This window comes from Schistocerca cancellata, chromosome 8 (genome assembly GCF_023864275.1).
Source record: "Schistocerca cancellata isolate TAMUIC-IGC-003103 chromosome 8, iqSchCanc2.1, whole genome shotgun sequence".
Taxonomy (NCBI): domain Eukaryota; kingdom Metazoa; phylum Arthropoda; class Insecta; order Orthoptera; family Acrididae; genus Schistocerca; species Schistocerca cancellata.
The window spans coordinates 163,063,402-163,077,333 of NC_064633.1; the positions used below are offsets into that span (position 1 = coordinate 163,063,402).

Genomic DNA, 13,932 nt, shown 5'->3' on the forward strand with positions numbered 1-13,932 from the left:
TCTTTCTCTGCATTGAGATATTCAATGATGGCATATTGTTTGTAATGTACGTCACCTACAGAGGCTATTTTGAAACTGTCCTGCAACTACACTATCTGTCAGAAGTGACAGAAAGTTGGCGCGTGTGCTCAGGAGACTTCAAATGATACATACGTAACATTTTGCTTCCGGAGCATTGTTTTAGGCTGAGAAAAAAGAATGTGGTGCATTACTTTCTGGGCAACCCTTGTGTTCATATTTTTCTATAAAGTGAAAATTAATATGTCCTCTTCAGTGCAAGTTTCAGTTGTTTACTACACGTTTCTGTGCTTTGATATTTTGTCAGTAACAATTGCTTGCAAGTGATGGTTTTAATGTTTTAGTGTTCTTTGTTGGGTCAGAAAGAAAATGTCATACCATCTCTATCTAGTACATGATTCCCAGATTAATTTATTCTTGCTCTGTTATTTGCAGGTATATATTCATGCAACTACCGAAATCAGTGTGTAGATTTCTTTAATCTTTAGTTGACTAATGAGGATCACATAAGAATATAGACATTTCTTCTTCTCATGTTGTTTCCAGTTTTTAATTTTTTCTGCCTTGAAAGTGTTCTAAATGTAGTATTTTATTCTTAAAAATGTTTCTTTCTATTATTTCCAATTCTTTGGTGGCATTTCTTTCCAGTTCTTTCCTTATTTTTGTAATCCAAGCTGCTGTCAATTTCTTTTTCCAGAAATGCGGAAATATTGTTTTGTTAGCATGTTCCCGTTCAGTCGGAAAACGCATCCAAAGAAGATAAATTTTTTTCTTCGTCATTACTTCTGATATTTTCTCTTTCTTTTATATAGATTTCCTTGCTAGTTTCATTTTCCAGCCATCTATTGTTTTATTGCACCCATTAATTTTCTAGGAAATGTCTTTAAAGTACCTCTGTTATGTCCACCGTATAATTCATCATTAAGAATTTTTTTCTGGTCACGTCAATACGCTATAGCGTTTGTTTTTATTTTTCTATGTATGCACTTCTTGTAGGTATTTTTGTTAAACCATATGCTCTGTCCATTTTATTATCTCTTACATGTATTGCTAATTTCTCTAGTCCATTCTGTGGTACAGTTTGCCCAAGATATTTAAATTTAATCATTCAATGTATTTTACCTATCTGTACTTGGATGTATTTCTTATATTTATCATCAGTGTTCCACCCCACCCCACACCCCAACTGAAATTTTGAGACAAGTTCTATTCACCGTTTTTCTTCAAAAAATGTATTCAAGCAACTGCTTCTGTTAAATTTTCTGAAAGTATTCAAATATAGATTGTATTTAAATTGACTACATTTATGCCGTAGAGAGTTAACTACAATGCATATGATAAACACTTACAAAATTGTAAACTTCTTTCATATTTGTGATCAAGCTACTTACATCTAATCCCGTTTTTTAAGTTTTTAGCCTTCAGTCATATAACACACTGAAAATAGACATGAAGCTCTTCTTCTAACACTTCGTGAGCACATTTTCTCTCTGACTTTCCACCTGCTAATTAAACACTTCAAAAATAACAGTAGGGAACTATTACTACTGCCTACTTTAACATAGTTGTAATCAAACTCCTTTTCCATAAACACTTGTGACATCAATAATTTCTTATTTCATAATTGAGCAAATTTTGAAATAAGTGAATAATGTGTGAACATGTTTCTACTACCTCCCTGGAGTCAACTAGGCAACTGTACATTTGTAAGTTTATTACATTGGTTCTTTCTTAACATATTAACGACAGTATTGTTGTACGACGGCAGCTCCAGCCACAAGCACTATGACAACTTGTGTACGTCTTCTGTTTAACAACTACAGCAATAAATCTCAGTTTCACATATACCTAAGAGTGCTATGTAAGTTCTGTATGTTACAGCAAATGGTGTACCAATGGACTTATACAGCCGCACTCATGATCCTGCAAGTTATATATCCCCAGAAAGGGCTCAAGCTGCACTAGCAAATATTCCAGTACCGGTTGGTATGTTCATGAATATGGCACATGTTCCACCACGCTTTTACAACCAGCATCAGCAGGCTTTGCAAGGTACAGAAACATGTTTTGTTCTTGATACACTTCACTCCTAGTTAATGTACTGTACCAATGTGATTACTCAGTTGTGGTAGTGTCGGTGTTTAATGTCTATTTGATAAATATGCTGACAAGCAGATCTAGTGATATCATTTGTGTAAAAACCAACAAAAGAAGAAGCAAAAAACATTTGAGATCCTGTCAGCACTCTTATTACTAAAAAATTGTGTTTTACCCTGTTATTTGTATAGTTTGCAAGTAGGTATGTTGCGAGTAGTCTGCGATTTTAGTAGTCGAATTTGCTTCAAATAAATATAAAGGTCTTGGCTTTCCAACCAGAGGAGCTCCTCAAAATAGCTTCAGAAGTTGGTGGAAGTGGCACTCGTCGAAATGTTGCACCATTTTGAGGAACTCTCGTGACTGGAAACCTGAGACCTTAATGTTAGTTCAAATTAGCTTGAAAGACAACATTCATATGTTTCAAAAGGGTCTTTGGTGGCCTAAAAAGCAGATCCGTGTAATTTAATCATGCGAGTCAATGTTTGGAATGAAACTTTTGTAAAGGTAATGATGTAAAGGAATGCAAGTGTTGATGACATAGTCTAGTATTGTCCTATTTGCTGTACTAACTTTACCAGTAGAAAAAGTACGTGTTCTTTGTTCTAAGATGCTAGCTATCACAACTACATTGCCATACCGGGTATGTATGTTTCAGAGACAAATCCACTGCCCAGTGTTTGACATCGCACAAGAGAAAAGTACACTCACACATTGTTTCATTCATGTATAAGTGCACTAATTATATTGCAAACACGTTGGCAAAGTCTGTTTCAAAAATGGTCCTGGGCCAGATGGTGTGCCATGCCACTAACCACAATTTGGTTATTTTTCAATAGTTATATGCAGAAAATAAATGTATTTCAAAATATCTCTGATAAAATAATTCATGTGGGTGCAGTATGGTATGAAATAGCACTTATTAAGTACATTTGTATTCTCACATTTTGAGGCAGAATTTGCATGTGCAAACACACATTTTTCAAGTCCCTAACCAACAGACTTCAGCCTGATATATTGCAGTTTCTACCATTAGTTCTGTGAAATTACTTGCTTCAAATCATACCAAGTGAATTAAATTACTGTTTTCCATTCCACAAGAGTATCCAGATCTATTAAAGCATCATACAGTGGAACCTCCTTTTTACACTTTCAGCAGAGTGACCCAAAAGAGTGTAAAATACAGGAAAGCGTAGGAAACACAAGGGAAAATGAATAGATAACACTGTCATTCTCTTTATATTGTTCAGAATATGAAATTTAAAAAAATTTAAATTTTGCCTATTTAAAAAATCTTAAACAGTTGGTTTTATTTCTTTCTAACTGCAGTTAGTTCTACTTGTCTCTCCACGTATACAAAGCATCAATCACACAGAAGCAGTGGCTGAGTGCTGGGACACACAAATGTGTGAGTGTTTCCATCACAGTTCCAATCGTGTCCAAAGGTGTAAACGAAACACGGAAGCAAAATTCTTTTGTGAAACCATATTAAAAAAGACACTCACATTCTAATGTGAGACTTAATGATTATCATTATAAAATAATGGTAAATAAAACTTGTAACACAATATTGGTTGAAACACTTAAGTTGGCCATCTTTGTGAAAAGAGAACAATAAGCATGAAATCTACCGCTTGTTATAAACAAGGTCACTCACTTCAGGTATATCCTGGGTGAGGAAGAGGGTGGAAATTGTCACGTTTGGAGCATCTTGAGGAGGGATGTTTGCATCGGACATCAGGTTGTACCAACCTAAGACTACTTGCCTATATAGTCTAGCATATTTCACATTGAAGTAATTATGATTCATGGTAGCCCATTATAGAGATGGTCATCTTCAAAAGTCGTGTTTATTTGTGTAAATGACTGAAAGTTGTTGTAATACACGCAATGGGCAGAAAGAAGGTTGCTACTAGTCACTATCGTCAGATTGTGCTTATCATTGAGGGAGTGACTGCATGCTTTCCAACCATTCCAAAAACTATGAACATAAAAAAACAGGTGGCCATAACCCCACATACCGACAATGAAAATTTTGCTTACCATGCTAACACTATGTTAAATGATCAATAAATTTGCGTATAGTATGTGTTTTCTGCTCTGTTCTAAGGCTGACTTTGAGCAGGAATAGGATGACACACTTTTTGAAGAAATCTGTATGAAAAACAATGTCAAAGGTCATGATAACATCAAAGAAAACTTAAAATTTCATTCTGTGATGCAGGAACTATGTAAACTTCCCCTTCAGAAGAAAAAATTGGAAAATTACTTGAGGTCGTCAGAAATGTGGCAGTCAACAATGGCATTAAGTGCAGATGGTGGATAAAAGTTTACTTAAAAATCACACAGGTGTAATACAACTGATGCAGTGTCTCAGAAAGAAGAGGTTGTTAAAACTAAATACATGTCTTTGCCCTTTAGCGGGTTAGTGTCTGATAGAATAATTAGACAGGTTACATGACACCAAAGTACCAATGAGCTTTAGTACTAAAAAGTGCTGGGTAAGACTTAACAACACAGCATCCAACATGAAAAACCATACTACACATGTTCCATTGTTTATAATATTAATTGTGGAGAAAGCAAAAACCTCAATATAGAACAAACAGGTAGATGTTTTGCCATTAAGGGTAGAGAATACATTAACACCAGTGACAATTGCAAATCTTCATTTGGGAACCATATTCAGAAGACCAAACACAAATGGAATGATACTGAAAGCTCCTTAGAAATTTTTCATCAAAGCAGGAAAGGAAGACAGCTTGATAATTTAGAAGATATGAAAATTTATTGGGAGTTTAAAGACCAGCCAAATCATACCTGTAATAAACAGACTGACATGAAAAATATAATGTTCTTAGACATCCTTAGTAACATCTAATATGATGATGATTTTAGGTATATTTAAAATGTGTTGACTATTGGTCTTTGCAACTAGGCTTACTTTCTAACGATTGGCACCTGTTCTATCCTACCTAAGTGAGTTCACATTTGTGCATTGCTTACAGAGTATCACACTCTTGTGCGATTGTGTGTGCCTGTTTTCTGTTTGTGGTTTGCTACCTTCGACCTAGATCTGAGATTTTTGACTCTCTTTTACACTTGTTTTCTGTTGGCATTGTTTGCTGTGACTGGGTGGTCACTTAATTTTTTCTGTATGATGAGTCAGTTATGATTAGATATATAGGTATGTGTACTTATGCATTTAGCTATCACTTACTTTAAACGAGAAAATTTACATTAGCACATCACATGCATATTATGACAAATCAGTGTGTGTGTGTGTGTGTGTGTGTGTGTGTGTGTGTGTGTGTGTGTGTGTGTGTGTCCTTGCTTTACATATATGGACATATACTTCCAGTTTTATTTATGATTTTAAGATGATCATTTCTGTGTCTAGGCAGATCAGTTCAGTTTCACAATACAATGTGTCAGTGATGGTCAGTTGTACATGCACTTGAATATGTAAATAGAACCTATTTTTAATTTAGACTTCTTTTTATTTGTTTACAAGCTCACACTATGTATGTTTACATCTTCGTCATTCTACAGACATTGTAATCCCTCCATCCACCACATTCACTACACAATTCAGTGCATATTGTGAACTCTGTTTTTATTTTCACATGTGTGTGCGGAACAATGGGTTGATTTGTACTTCCATATGTGTTTGGCTTCAGACTGCTGGGAAGCATGTTTCAGCTTGTCATAACTTTGTTGTTGAGTGGGTTTCATCATTCCCACAAAACCCACAAAATTGCCCTTATGTTCTAAGTTTCACAGGTCTGCTACTTGATTTCTAACCCTAATGTATTTTATTTGGTGCAGTTTCAACTGTCATTCTGAAAGGAATTGCAATAAATAAAAAATTTTTAACAGCCAAATGCAGAATGTCTACATTCAGTGAAAAATTGTGTTACTAGAATGGAGTTATTAGTTAGTATCACTGAAGACGAAGACTGCAACCAGCCGCACTTTGTGAATGAATGATTATTTTGCCATAACGAGTCAGACAGCCATGAGGATTTACAAAAGTGTGAACTTTGTATGAAAAATCCTGGCTGTCTGATAATGGGCTTAAGCCTGAGGCTGGTTACACTGAAAGAAATCGTCCATTAATTAGTAGGATTGTAAAATATGTTCAGATGTTTCATGTGACGAAGTGCTACACTTCATATGAGTAGTTCCTTGTTTAGTCTCGTTCACAGAATTTAATGCAAACTGAGTGACATTTTGCAGTTTGCTGTTGTTTTTAGATGATCATCTGCAAACACATAGTAATCAACATTATCTAAATGTCAAAAATCATCAAACCACCATTGTGAAAATGTGGTAACCACTTGTAAATAGTTAAATTACACACCAGCCCATTTGAACCTTTTTTTTTTCTCTCTCAGCACGACAAAACCAGAGAAACAGAGCAGCAACGAGGAACAAAGTTAAGAACACACGCAATTCTGTAAAAACTGGACTTAATCAAGCAGGGCAGAGTCAGGATGCAACACAATCTTACAGTCAAGCTGCACCACTAACGCAAGGAATGTCACAGGTGAGTTTTTAAAAGGTAAATAGTATTAAGACATGAAAACTATGAAATCTTGCTGACTGAAAACTGTTTGCAGATTGAAAACAGGAGTAGAAATTGATACAATAATTGTAGATGTTAAGTAATTTCACACAAAGCATAATATTTTGGTTGTATATAATTTTTATACTTTGATACCATGTGGTGCCAGAATATTATGAAATAAGTATTTATTCCTATAAGTGAGAAAACAGTCAGGGAAGGGCTATATTGCGTTTTCGTATAGATCGAAAGTGTGCTAAAATATTGTCTATTAGTTTCTAGAAACGAAACTGCTCCAGTGTTTCAGTAGTGACAGGTAAGCCATTTAAGTCAGGATCAACACTATTTAGCACAACTGTTCTTGTGATGTGGCAAATGAATTAGAACCATACAAGCTTATATTACAGTTGCTTGAATTGCTGATGTGATGCAAAATATCGGAACATAACAGAATGCTTTTAAAAAGACATCATTGTCCTCTTCAACTGTTAGAATTATTTATTTATAAAATCTCCAATTCAGATTTACTCCTTTTGTTATTCTAAAGTTTTATGACTGTGAATCCTTATCCAAGAAAAAATGAACAACGTAGTGTACTGCTTTTCTCTAAGAGTAATTCCCCAACTTTATTAAGTCTGTCGGTGGTGAGAAATCGGCATGTGTCGAACATTGCTGATCAGCGTAATGTCTAGATAGCAACACTGAGTCTTCCTCAGGTGAAAGGGGGTGGGGGTGCTGTGGACTAGTAAACTTTGCCAAGTGAAATACACACTGAAATGAAAAGCTTAAATGTCTCAAAATAGTAACAGATACATTTCAGTGCTTTAATACGCTATGAAAACCTAAATGATAATTTTGCTGAAAGTAGATGAATTACACTGTACCATTTTTCATTGTCCAGCATACCAAATATTTGTTCTGTCACGTATCATAGTTTTAAATTTATACATGGTCTTGTGAGACAGTATTGTTGACCATTTAAAATGGCTGTTGTACAGTTCTTCAGTGAAGTCTGATTAAAACTAATGTTAGATTTTGGTGAAAATGCATACTACTTAATAGTTTTAGTTTTGACAAACATCTCATTTTGTCAGGTTCAAATTAACGATATGAATATAATAGAAGGAAACATTCCACGTGTGAAAAAATATATCTAAAAACAAAGATGATTTGACTTACCAAACGAAAGCGCTGGCACGTCGATACACAAACAAACACAAACATACAAACAAAATTCATTTTGAATTTTGTGTGTATGTTTGTGTTTGTTTGTGTGTGTATCGACGTGCCAGCGCTTTCGTTTGGTAAGTCAAGTCATCTTTGTTTTTAGATATATCTCATTTTGTCAGTTATTTGTGAATTTTGATAATACAACCTGTTGTTTTATTTACAGTGTCTAAATAAATCTTAGAAGTATTTCAGCGATAAATGTTACTGTTATTATTTTGTGTTTGTTTTGAAACAAAATGTTTATATTAATGTTTTTGGAATTTCTTTCAGGGAATGTCGCAACCTGGATTTAGCCTGTCACAGCCAGGACTTTCCCAGCCTGAGTTGTCACAGGACAGTTATATGGTGGGAGAATTCCAGTCACAAATGGATGGACTCCTGTCACAGGATTCAACCTACCAAGGAGACCGCTCAGCCTTTTTCACTGGCGGCGCTTCACAAGGAGGACAGTTCTCACAGGTAGGTATGTGAATCCCTACCCTGTCCACTCCCTTCCTTTTTTTCCTATATGCCCAGACTACCTCATTGGTTATCCAGCACATGACATTGTGATATATTTTGTGACATAGCATAACAGCTATGTTATGAAATTCATCTTTAAAGCTTCATATTCCATTTGTGAACTATGTTCACTGTATTTTTTAAAAAAGTTTGGATTTTGGAGAATGACTTAAGGCTTAAAGGAATCCCTCATTCCGAGTTAACATGTTGGGATGGATGGTTGTCTCTTGCATGTGAAGTAAATGAAGAAAAAAAGTGTAATTCTTATTTGAAACTGCATTAACTGCTGCAGGCTAACCATTGATAACTGCTTGGGAAATGTTTGACTCGATAAATATTTCTGTGACTAATGCCCTCTAAGTAGAGCAGTTGTGAAGTTTCCAAATTTACCTAGTACGTGAATATAAATGTTAGTTCTCTACTGTAAATACATTGGTAGTTGAGTAAACACATGCAATGACCCAGTTCATTAAAGAAACATGTAGTTTGAACAGGACAGCAGCTAGGGTTGATAGGAGAATTTTAAGTAAGTCTCAGGGATTCAAATGAACTGACAGAGTTTAACATCTTATTAAAAGTTCAAATAATGTACAGGAATCCAGCCAGGGGACATCGCCTATGACTTCACTTGGCTGCATTCCCATAATTTATTTGAACATTGTATATGCCAGGAGAAATTAGGATCTCACTTGTTACTAAAACACTTTACTAAATTAAATGGACAAAATAGATACTGCCTTCAAACCTTTTTCACAGTTGTGATAGAAATTTATTGAATGCTGTTTGTCGTTGATCTTTCAGCCATATTGAGCACGCGGGCGGTGGCTGGTTCGCGGAGCGTCGCGGGAGCGGCACGAAGTGACACAAACCCAATTGAGGGGCGGACGGAGACGGTAGTAGAGTGGAACATCCAAACATGCAAGTGCAAGAGAGACAGCTGGGAGCTGTCAGCCGATGTGTGGGAGAGGCAAAGAAGCTGCTGCTGCTACTGCTGCTGTTGGAGCAATCGCTACCCACCGGAACCGGAAGCCGACCCCCGGAAATACAACCTGAATACTGATCCAGATCTGGCAAGGTTTACTGCTTGGTAAGTGCAGTGCCACAGTCTGTCAGGGATCACAAGAATGGGAAATTGAATGGTTACCAATGCCAGCTTCTGTTTTGAAGTATTGCCAACAAGGGTACAGCAAATCATAATTTATGTAAGTCATGACACATGAAACAGAATTTTTGTAGAAGTGCCAAAGTGGCTTGTTTCTTTTTATGAGTTTTAAAAACTCCTATAATAATTCACACATTATAAGAATGAGTGAGAAGGAAACAACTTACACATTCTTACACATTTCAGTTTGTTTGAAAATTTTATTGTGTGGGGAAAAGTTTTTGCACTCTTTACATTTTAATTTTCTGTTCGTGTTGAGATGAATGTGAGCAAATACATTTTAGAAATTGCACTGGGAATAGCATGCTGCAACATGCTTTCAGCATTATCAGTCCTCCATGCCTGTAGGATTTCCATTTATGCATTATTTGTATCTTTATCCCTAATTTCTGGGATGGTTAGGCAAGAGTTGCCCTCGTGGATGTGTGTTACTATTCCAGAGGGTGAAGCAAAAGGTGACGTTTCAAATTCAGTTGTGAATTAGTATTACACATTTAGAGAAGTTTTAACTCAGTAATATGAGCTTAACCTAATGCTCATTTCTTGAAATTTTTTGCTGATGTAATAGTTTTGAGTTTAAATTGCAAAAATCAATGATTAAATGTACTGTGGACTTTGTAACAAATTCCTCTAATTTGAAAATGTAATCTCTGCCTGTGCAGTTTATCTTTATTGTTAGGATTTTATAATTTATATAGTTTGATATACTGACTGAAATTACACCCATTTGTGTTTGTGAAATGTCATTAAGAAACATGGGCAAATAAATCAAATAACCAGAATGGGAAAAATAGAGCTTTTATTATTTTTTCTGTTAGTCGTTTGGATCATACTGCCATCACTCTAAGTGCAAACTAATGTTAAGTTTTTGGGAAGTGTAGTAGAATAAAGCAAATTTGATTTTTGTGAACAGTGGTATATTTTTGATAAACGTTGTATTTCTACCCTTGGTATGGTACAAACATGAAGTCTCACTGCTCTGCTTAATGTAGAAAAACTTTTATAATGATTTTACTTTGTTGTAATAATTAAATGAAAATGTTGGTTCTTGCATTAGGGGCAACTGCTGGGTGACGAATGAAATTTCTGTTTTAAATATTTTATTTTAGAAATAGAAGAGATTTTCAACGAACACACACACACACACACACACACACACACACACGAGTTATGTAAAATGTTGTTTTAGTTTTTATTTCTCCATGAAAATATGTCTTAGTTCAGACAGAATCCCTGTGTATAGAGGGTGAAAAATTTTAATCAGAGCTTTTGGAATGTAGTTGCAATGCAACACCCACAATGTGAAAATGAGAAATCAATTCCTTGCAGACTGCTATGAAGTCTGCAGAGTGCCTTCGTCAGAGCCTCATGTCATACATGCATGTAATTGCTTGTAAGTTTAAACACAGTGTATAACAACTGACATTTGTTCTGTTCTTCTTTTAGAGCTAATATGACCATCTACCATTTATTATCATTTGTAATCAAGATTTCATCAGCAGTCATACACTGTATGTTCACATGTATGACCATATATCCAAGAATATATGTTGTCAAATTTTAAGATTTGTAATGGTTAATAGCTTAACATTATTAATGCACTTCCCTTTTTGTTGTCTGTATCAGTTACAAAAGTAGTTAATTAGAGTTAGCAGTCATATAGGTAATTGTTTCCTTTGTTTGCTGTGTTGATATGCCATGAAGGATTAGTTGTTCAAACATTGTGGTGTGCTGTAGGTGTGTAAAGAGTTTCACAATTACCGTGGAACAGTTGTACGGAAATGAAATGTTACTGGAGTGTGATCTTTTTATGCTCCTTAGGTCTTGGGAAAATTTCATGAGATTCTGCAAAAGTGAAAAGGTTGATGAATATTTAATATAGTGATGGGATTGAATATTTAATTCCATTTTCAAATCCTCTTTCATTCTTCCAACTTAATAAAACCATTGCACCATTATGGCATATCCATGGAAATAGATTTTCGTTTCTCTCTCTTTTTTTTATGGTAGTGGGTCAAATTTCAAGGACTCAGTGCATTTTGTACGATGGGTTAAAACACCTCAGTTATTTGCTATAGATACTTTGCTTAGTGGGGAAGTCTTGGATCATCGAAAGATGTTTATCCGTCCAGTGTATTTGGCTTCCTGTTTTAGATATGGCTTTATGTATATGGAAATTATTGGTATTGTCTAAAATTCATTGAATGTGGATGTTAGTAGTATAGCATGAACAAAATATTTTTAAAACAAATAGTGTGGTATTGAAATGTGACCATATTGTACATGGTCTTTCCAAGTTCACTGAGATAATACTGTAGTACCTGAAAGTGGCCTTTTGAAATGTAGCAGTCTTTCAGAGTTCCTTATCAAGAAATAGAAACATCATTTATTCCATAAATAAAATGTGTATTGGAAAGACAGTTGAGATACAAATGTTGCTGTGTGTGGCATTTCTTACAGTGAATTCCGAACTCTTGTGGTTGCAGATTAGTCCTTTATCGTATAAGTTTGAATGTGGGAGGCATTTGTGTCGTGAAATGAGTATTGTTTCAGATGTCTGGCCAAGTTTTAATAAGCAATCACCATAGGGTGCTCATTTTGTGAACATACCATGAATTCAATTTGATTATGGTTCCCAAAAGGCAATGTGTGTATAACAACAAAATTTCTTTGATCTTAGGAATATACAAACTGTATGCAATTTTCATTTAGTTCATTACTAAGCTGTCGTTCAAGGTGAAAAACAATGTATGAATCATTAAACAGAGCCCAGCAAAAAGAAAAGATCACCTGCATTCTTCCACAAAACACTAATTTTCAGATATGTTCATGTGTACAGTTGCTTACACTCATTTGTAAACTGCATTACAAGAAAAATTATATTGGTTTTCTATAATTTCCTGTTCTGTAAGGGTATCATTTTTTGCATGTATGTGTTTGTATGATGTGAACTATTAAAAAGTATTTCGAAGCGAGTCTATTTTAATAATTCATACCAAGGGAAGAAACAGCTGAGATTCACTGTTCTTCATTGCACTGTCAGATTATCTGTATTACAGTTAAAGTTGAATTTGTGGTTTTATGTAGTGTTTTTTTTTCTCTAAATTTTGTAGTGTAATAGGTATGGTGTGCAGTAATAAGTAAATTACGTCTTTCTTTGATTGTGTTGCAGATACAGTGATTGTTTTTGTTTGAAATTTAATATTGCTTTATCACTCTCAATGATGGTATCTCGTTGACACCGTAAATGCTGTGTTCAGTATTTATTGGTAATTTGAAAAGAATTCGGATATTGCTTGTCAGCTGTGTACTGCTATGATAAAGATATTTTAAGTATTTCTTAGTTGTAATGACATTTCAGAATATTAAATTTTATCCCGAATATTGTAAAATAAGGTAATATACTTCCTTATACCTGCTTAAGCGAGCTACATAGCAGTGCACATTTTGTAATCTCACTGTTAATGTTATAAAAAATTGTGGCAAGCAAGCAGATTTGCACAAACTAGAACTTCACATTTTATTTCTTGAGTATTTACGGAGTTTGTGGTACCGACAAGCAGTAGAATTTATCTCGACTGTGCATTACTTCTCATAGTATTTGTGAAATGTTACCCTCAGTTTTATTTCTGTTTACAGCTAGGAGTGGTTTATGAATAACTTTGTTGGTTGTTGTTTTATGCGAAGTAGGAAGGAACTTTATGGATAAGTGACTCCATATAAGTCAGCTGACATTATCATTTTTTTCCTTCAGTCCTTGTTTCTTGAAGTTCAATCCTGTGGCATGATGTTCTTTACAAATAATAGTGACAAGTATTATGATTTATTAACAAAATGTTTTTATGTTAATGGAAATACCAGAAATAAATCCCTCAAATTATCATAGTAGTTTACTGTGTTAAAATCACCTTAATGCCATTGTGTCAGTTAGCAATAAAGAGCTGATATTGTTAGATATTGTGACTGATCTTTTTATTGTGTGATTGATACCAATCAAGCATTCAGTTTTTGGAGTGGTTAAAATCAGTTGTGGTATTAACATATCCTGTAATTCATTCTCTTACTCACTTCTACACCACCCCATCCCTCTATCTTCACTTTCTTCTCTCATCCTGTACCCTTTCTTTCTCATGTTACTGGCTTTGTGTGTGAATGAGCATTGTACAGATTTCCTTCTCTACTACAGCATTAAGGATTTTTTTTAAATTCATTTATTATTATTATTATTCCTGTGCACGCATTCACTTTAGTAGACTTTTTGAGTGACTGAGTTACATATTGACACACTGCCATTAACATTGTCATTCTATCCTGTGGTTGCAAATCCTATAGAAACATTTATAATGTTATGTCAAGTATC

The 13,932-nt window shown here is 34.7% G+C and overlaps 1 protein-coding gene across 1 annotated transcript in view; it reads left to right on the top strand.

Moving 5' to 3' along the window:
- The window catches only part of LOC126095758 (regulator of nonsense transcripts 1), a 134,248-nt gene extending 120,713 nt beyond the window's left edge, over window positions 1-13,535 (top strand). Inside the window, exons 15-18 of the mRNA XM_049910551.1 lie at window positions 1,900-2,070; window positions 6,510-6,661; window positions 8,180-8,368; window positions 9,212-13,535. Coding sequence (XP_049766508.1) covers window positions 1,900-2,070; window positions 6,510-6,661; window positions 8,180-8,368; window positions 9,212-9,220 — 521 coding nt within the window. The 3' untranslated portion in view covers window positions 9,221-13,535. The remainder of the gene's footprint in view (window positions 1-1,899; window positions 2,071-6,509; window positions 6,662-8,179; window positions 8,369-9,211) is intronic.
- Window positions 13,536-13,932: the final 397 nt, after the last annotated feature.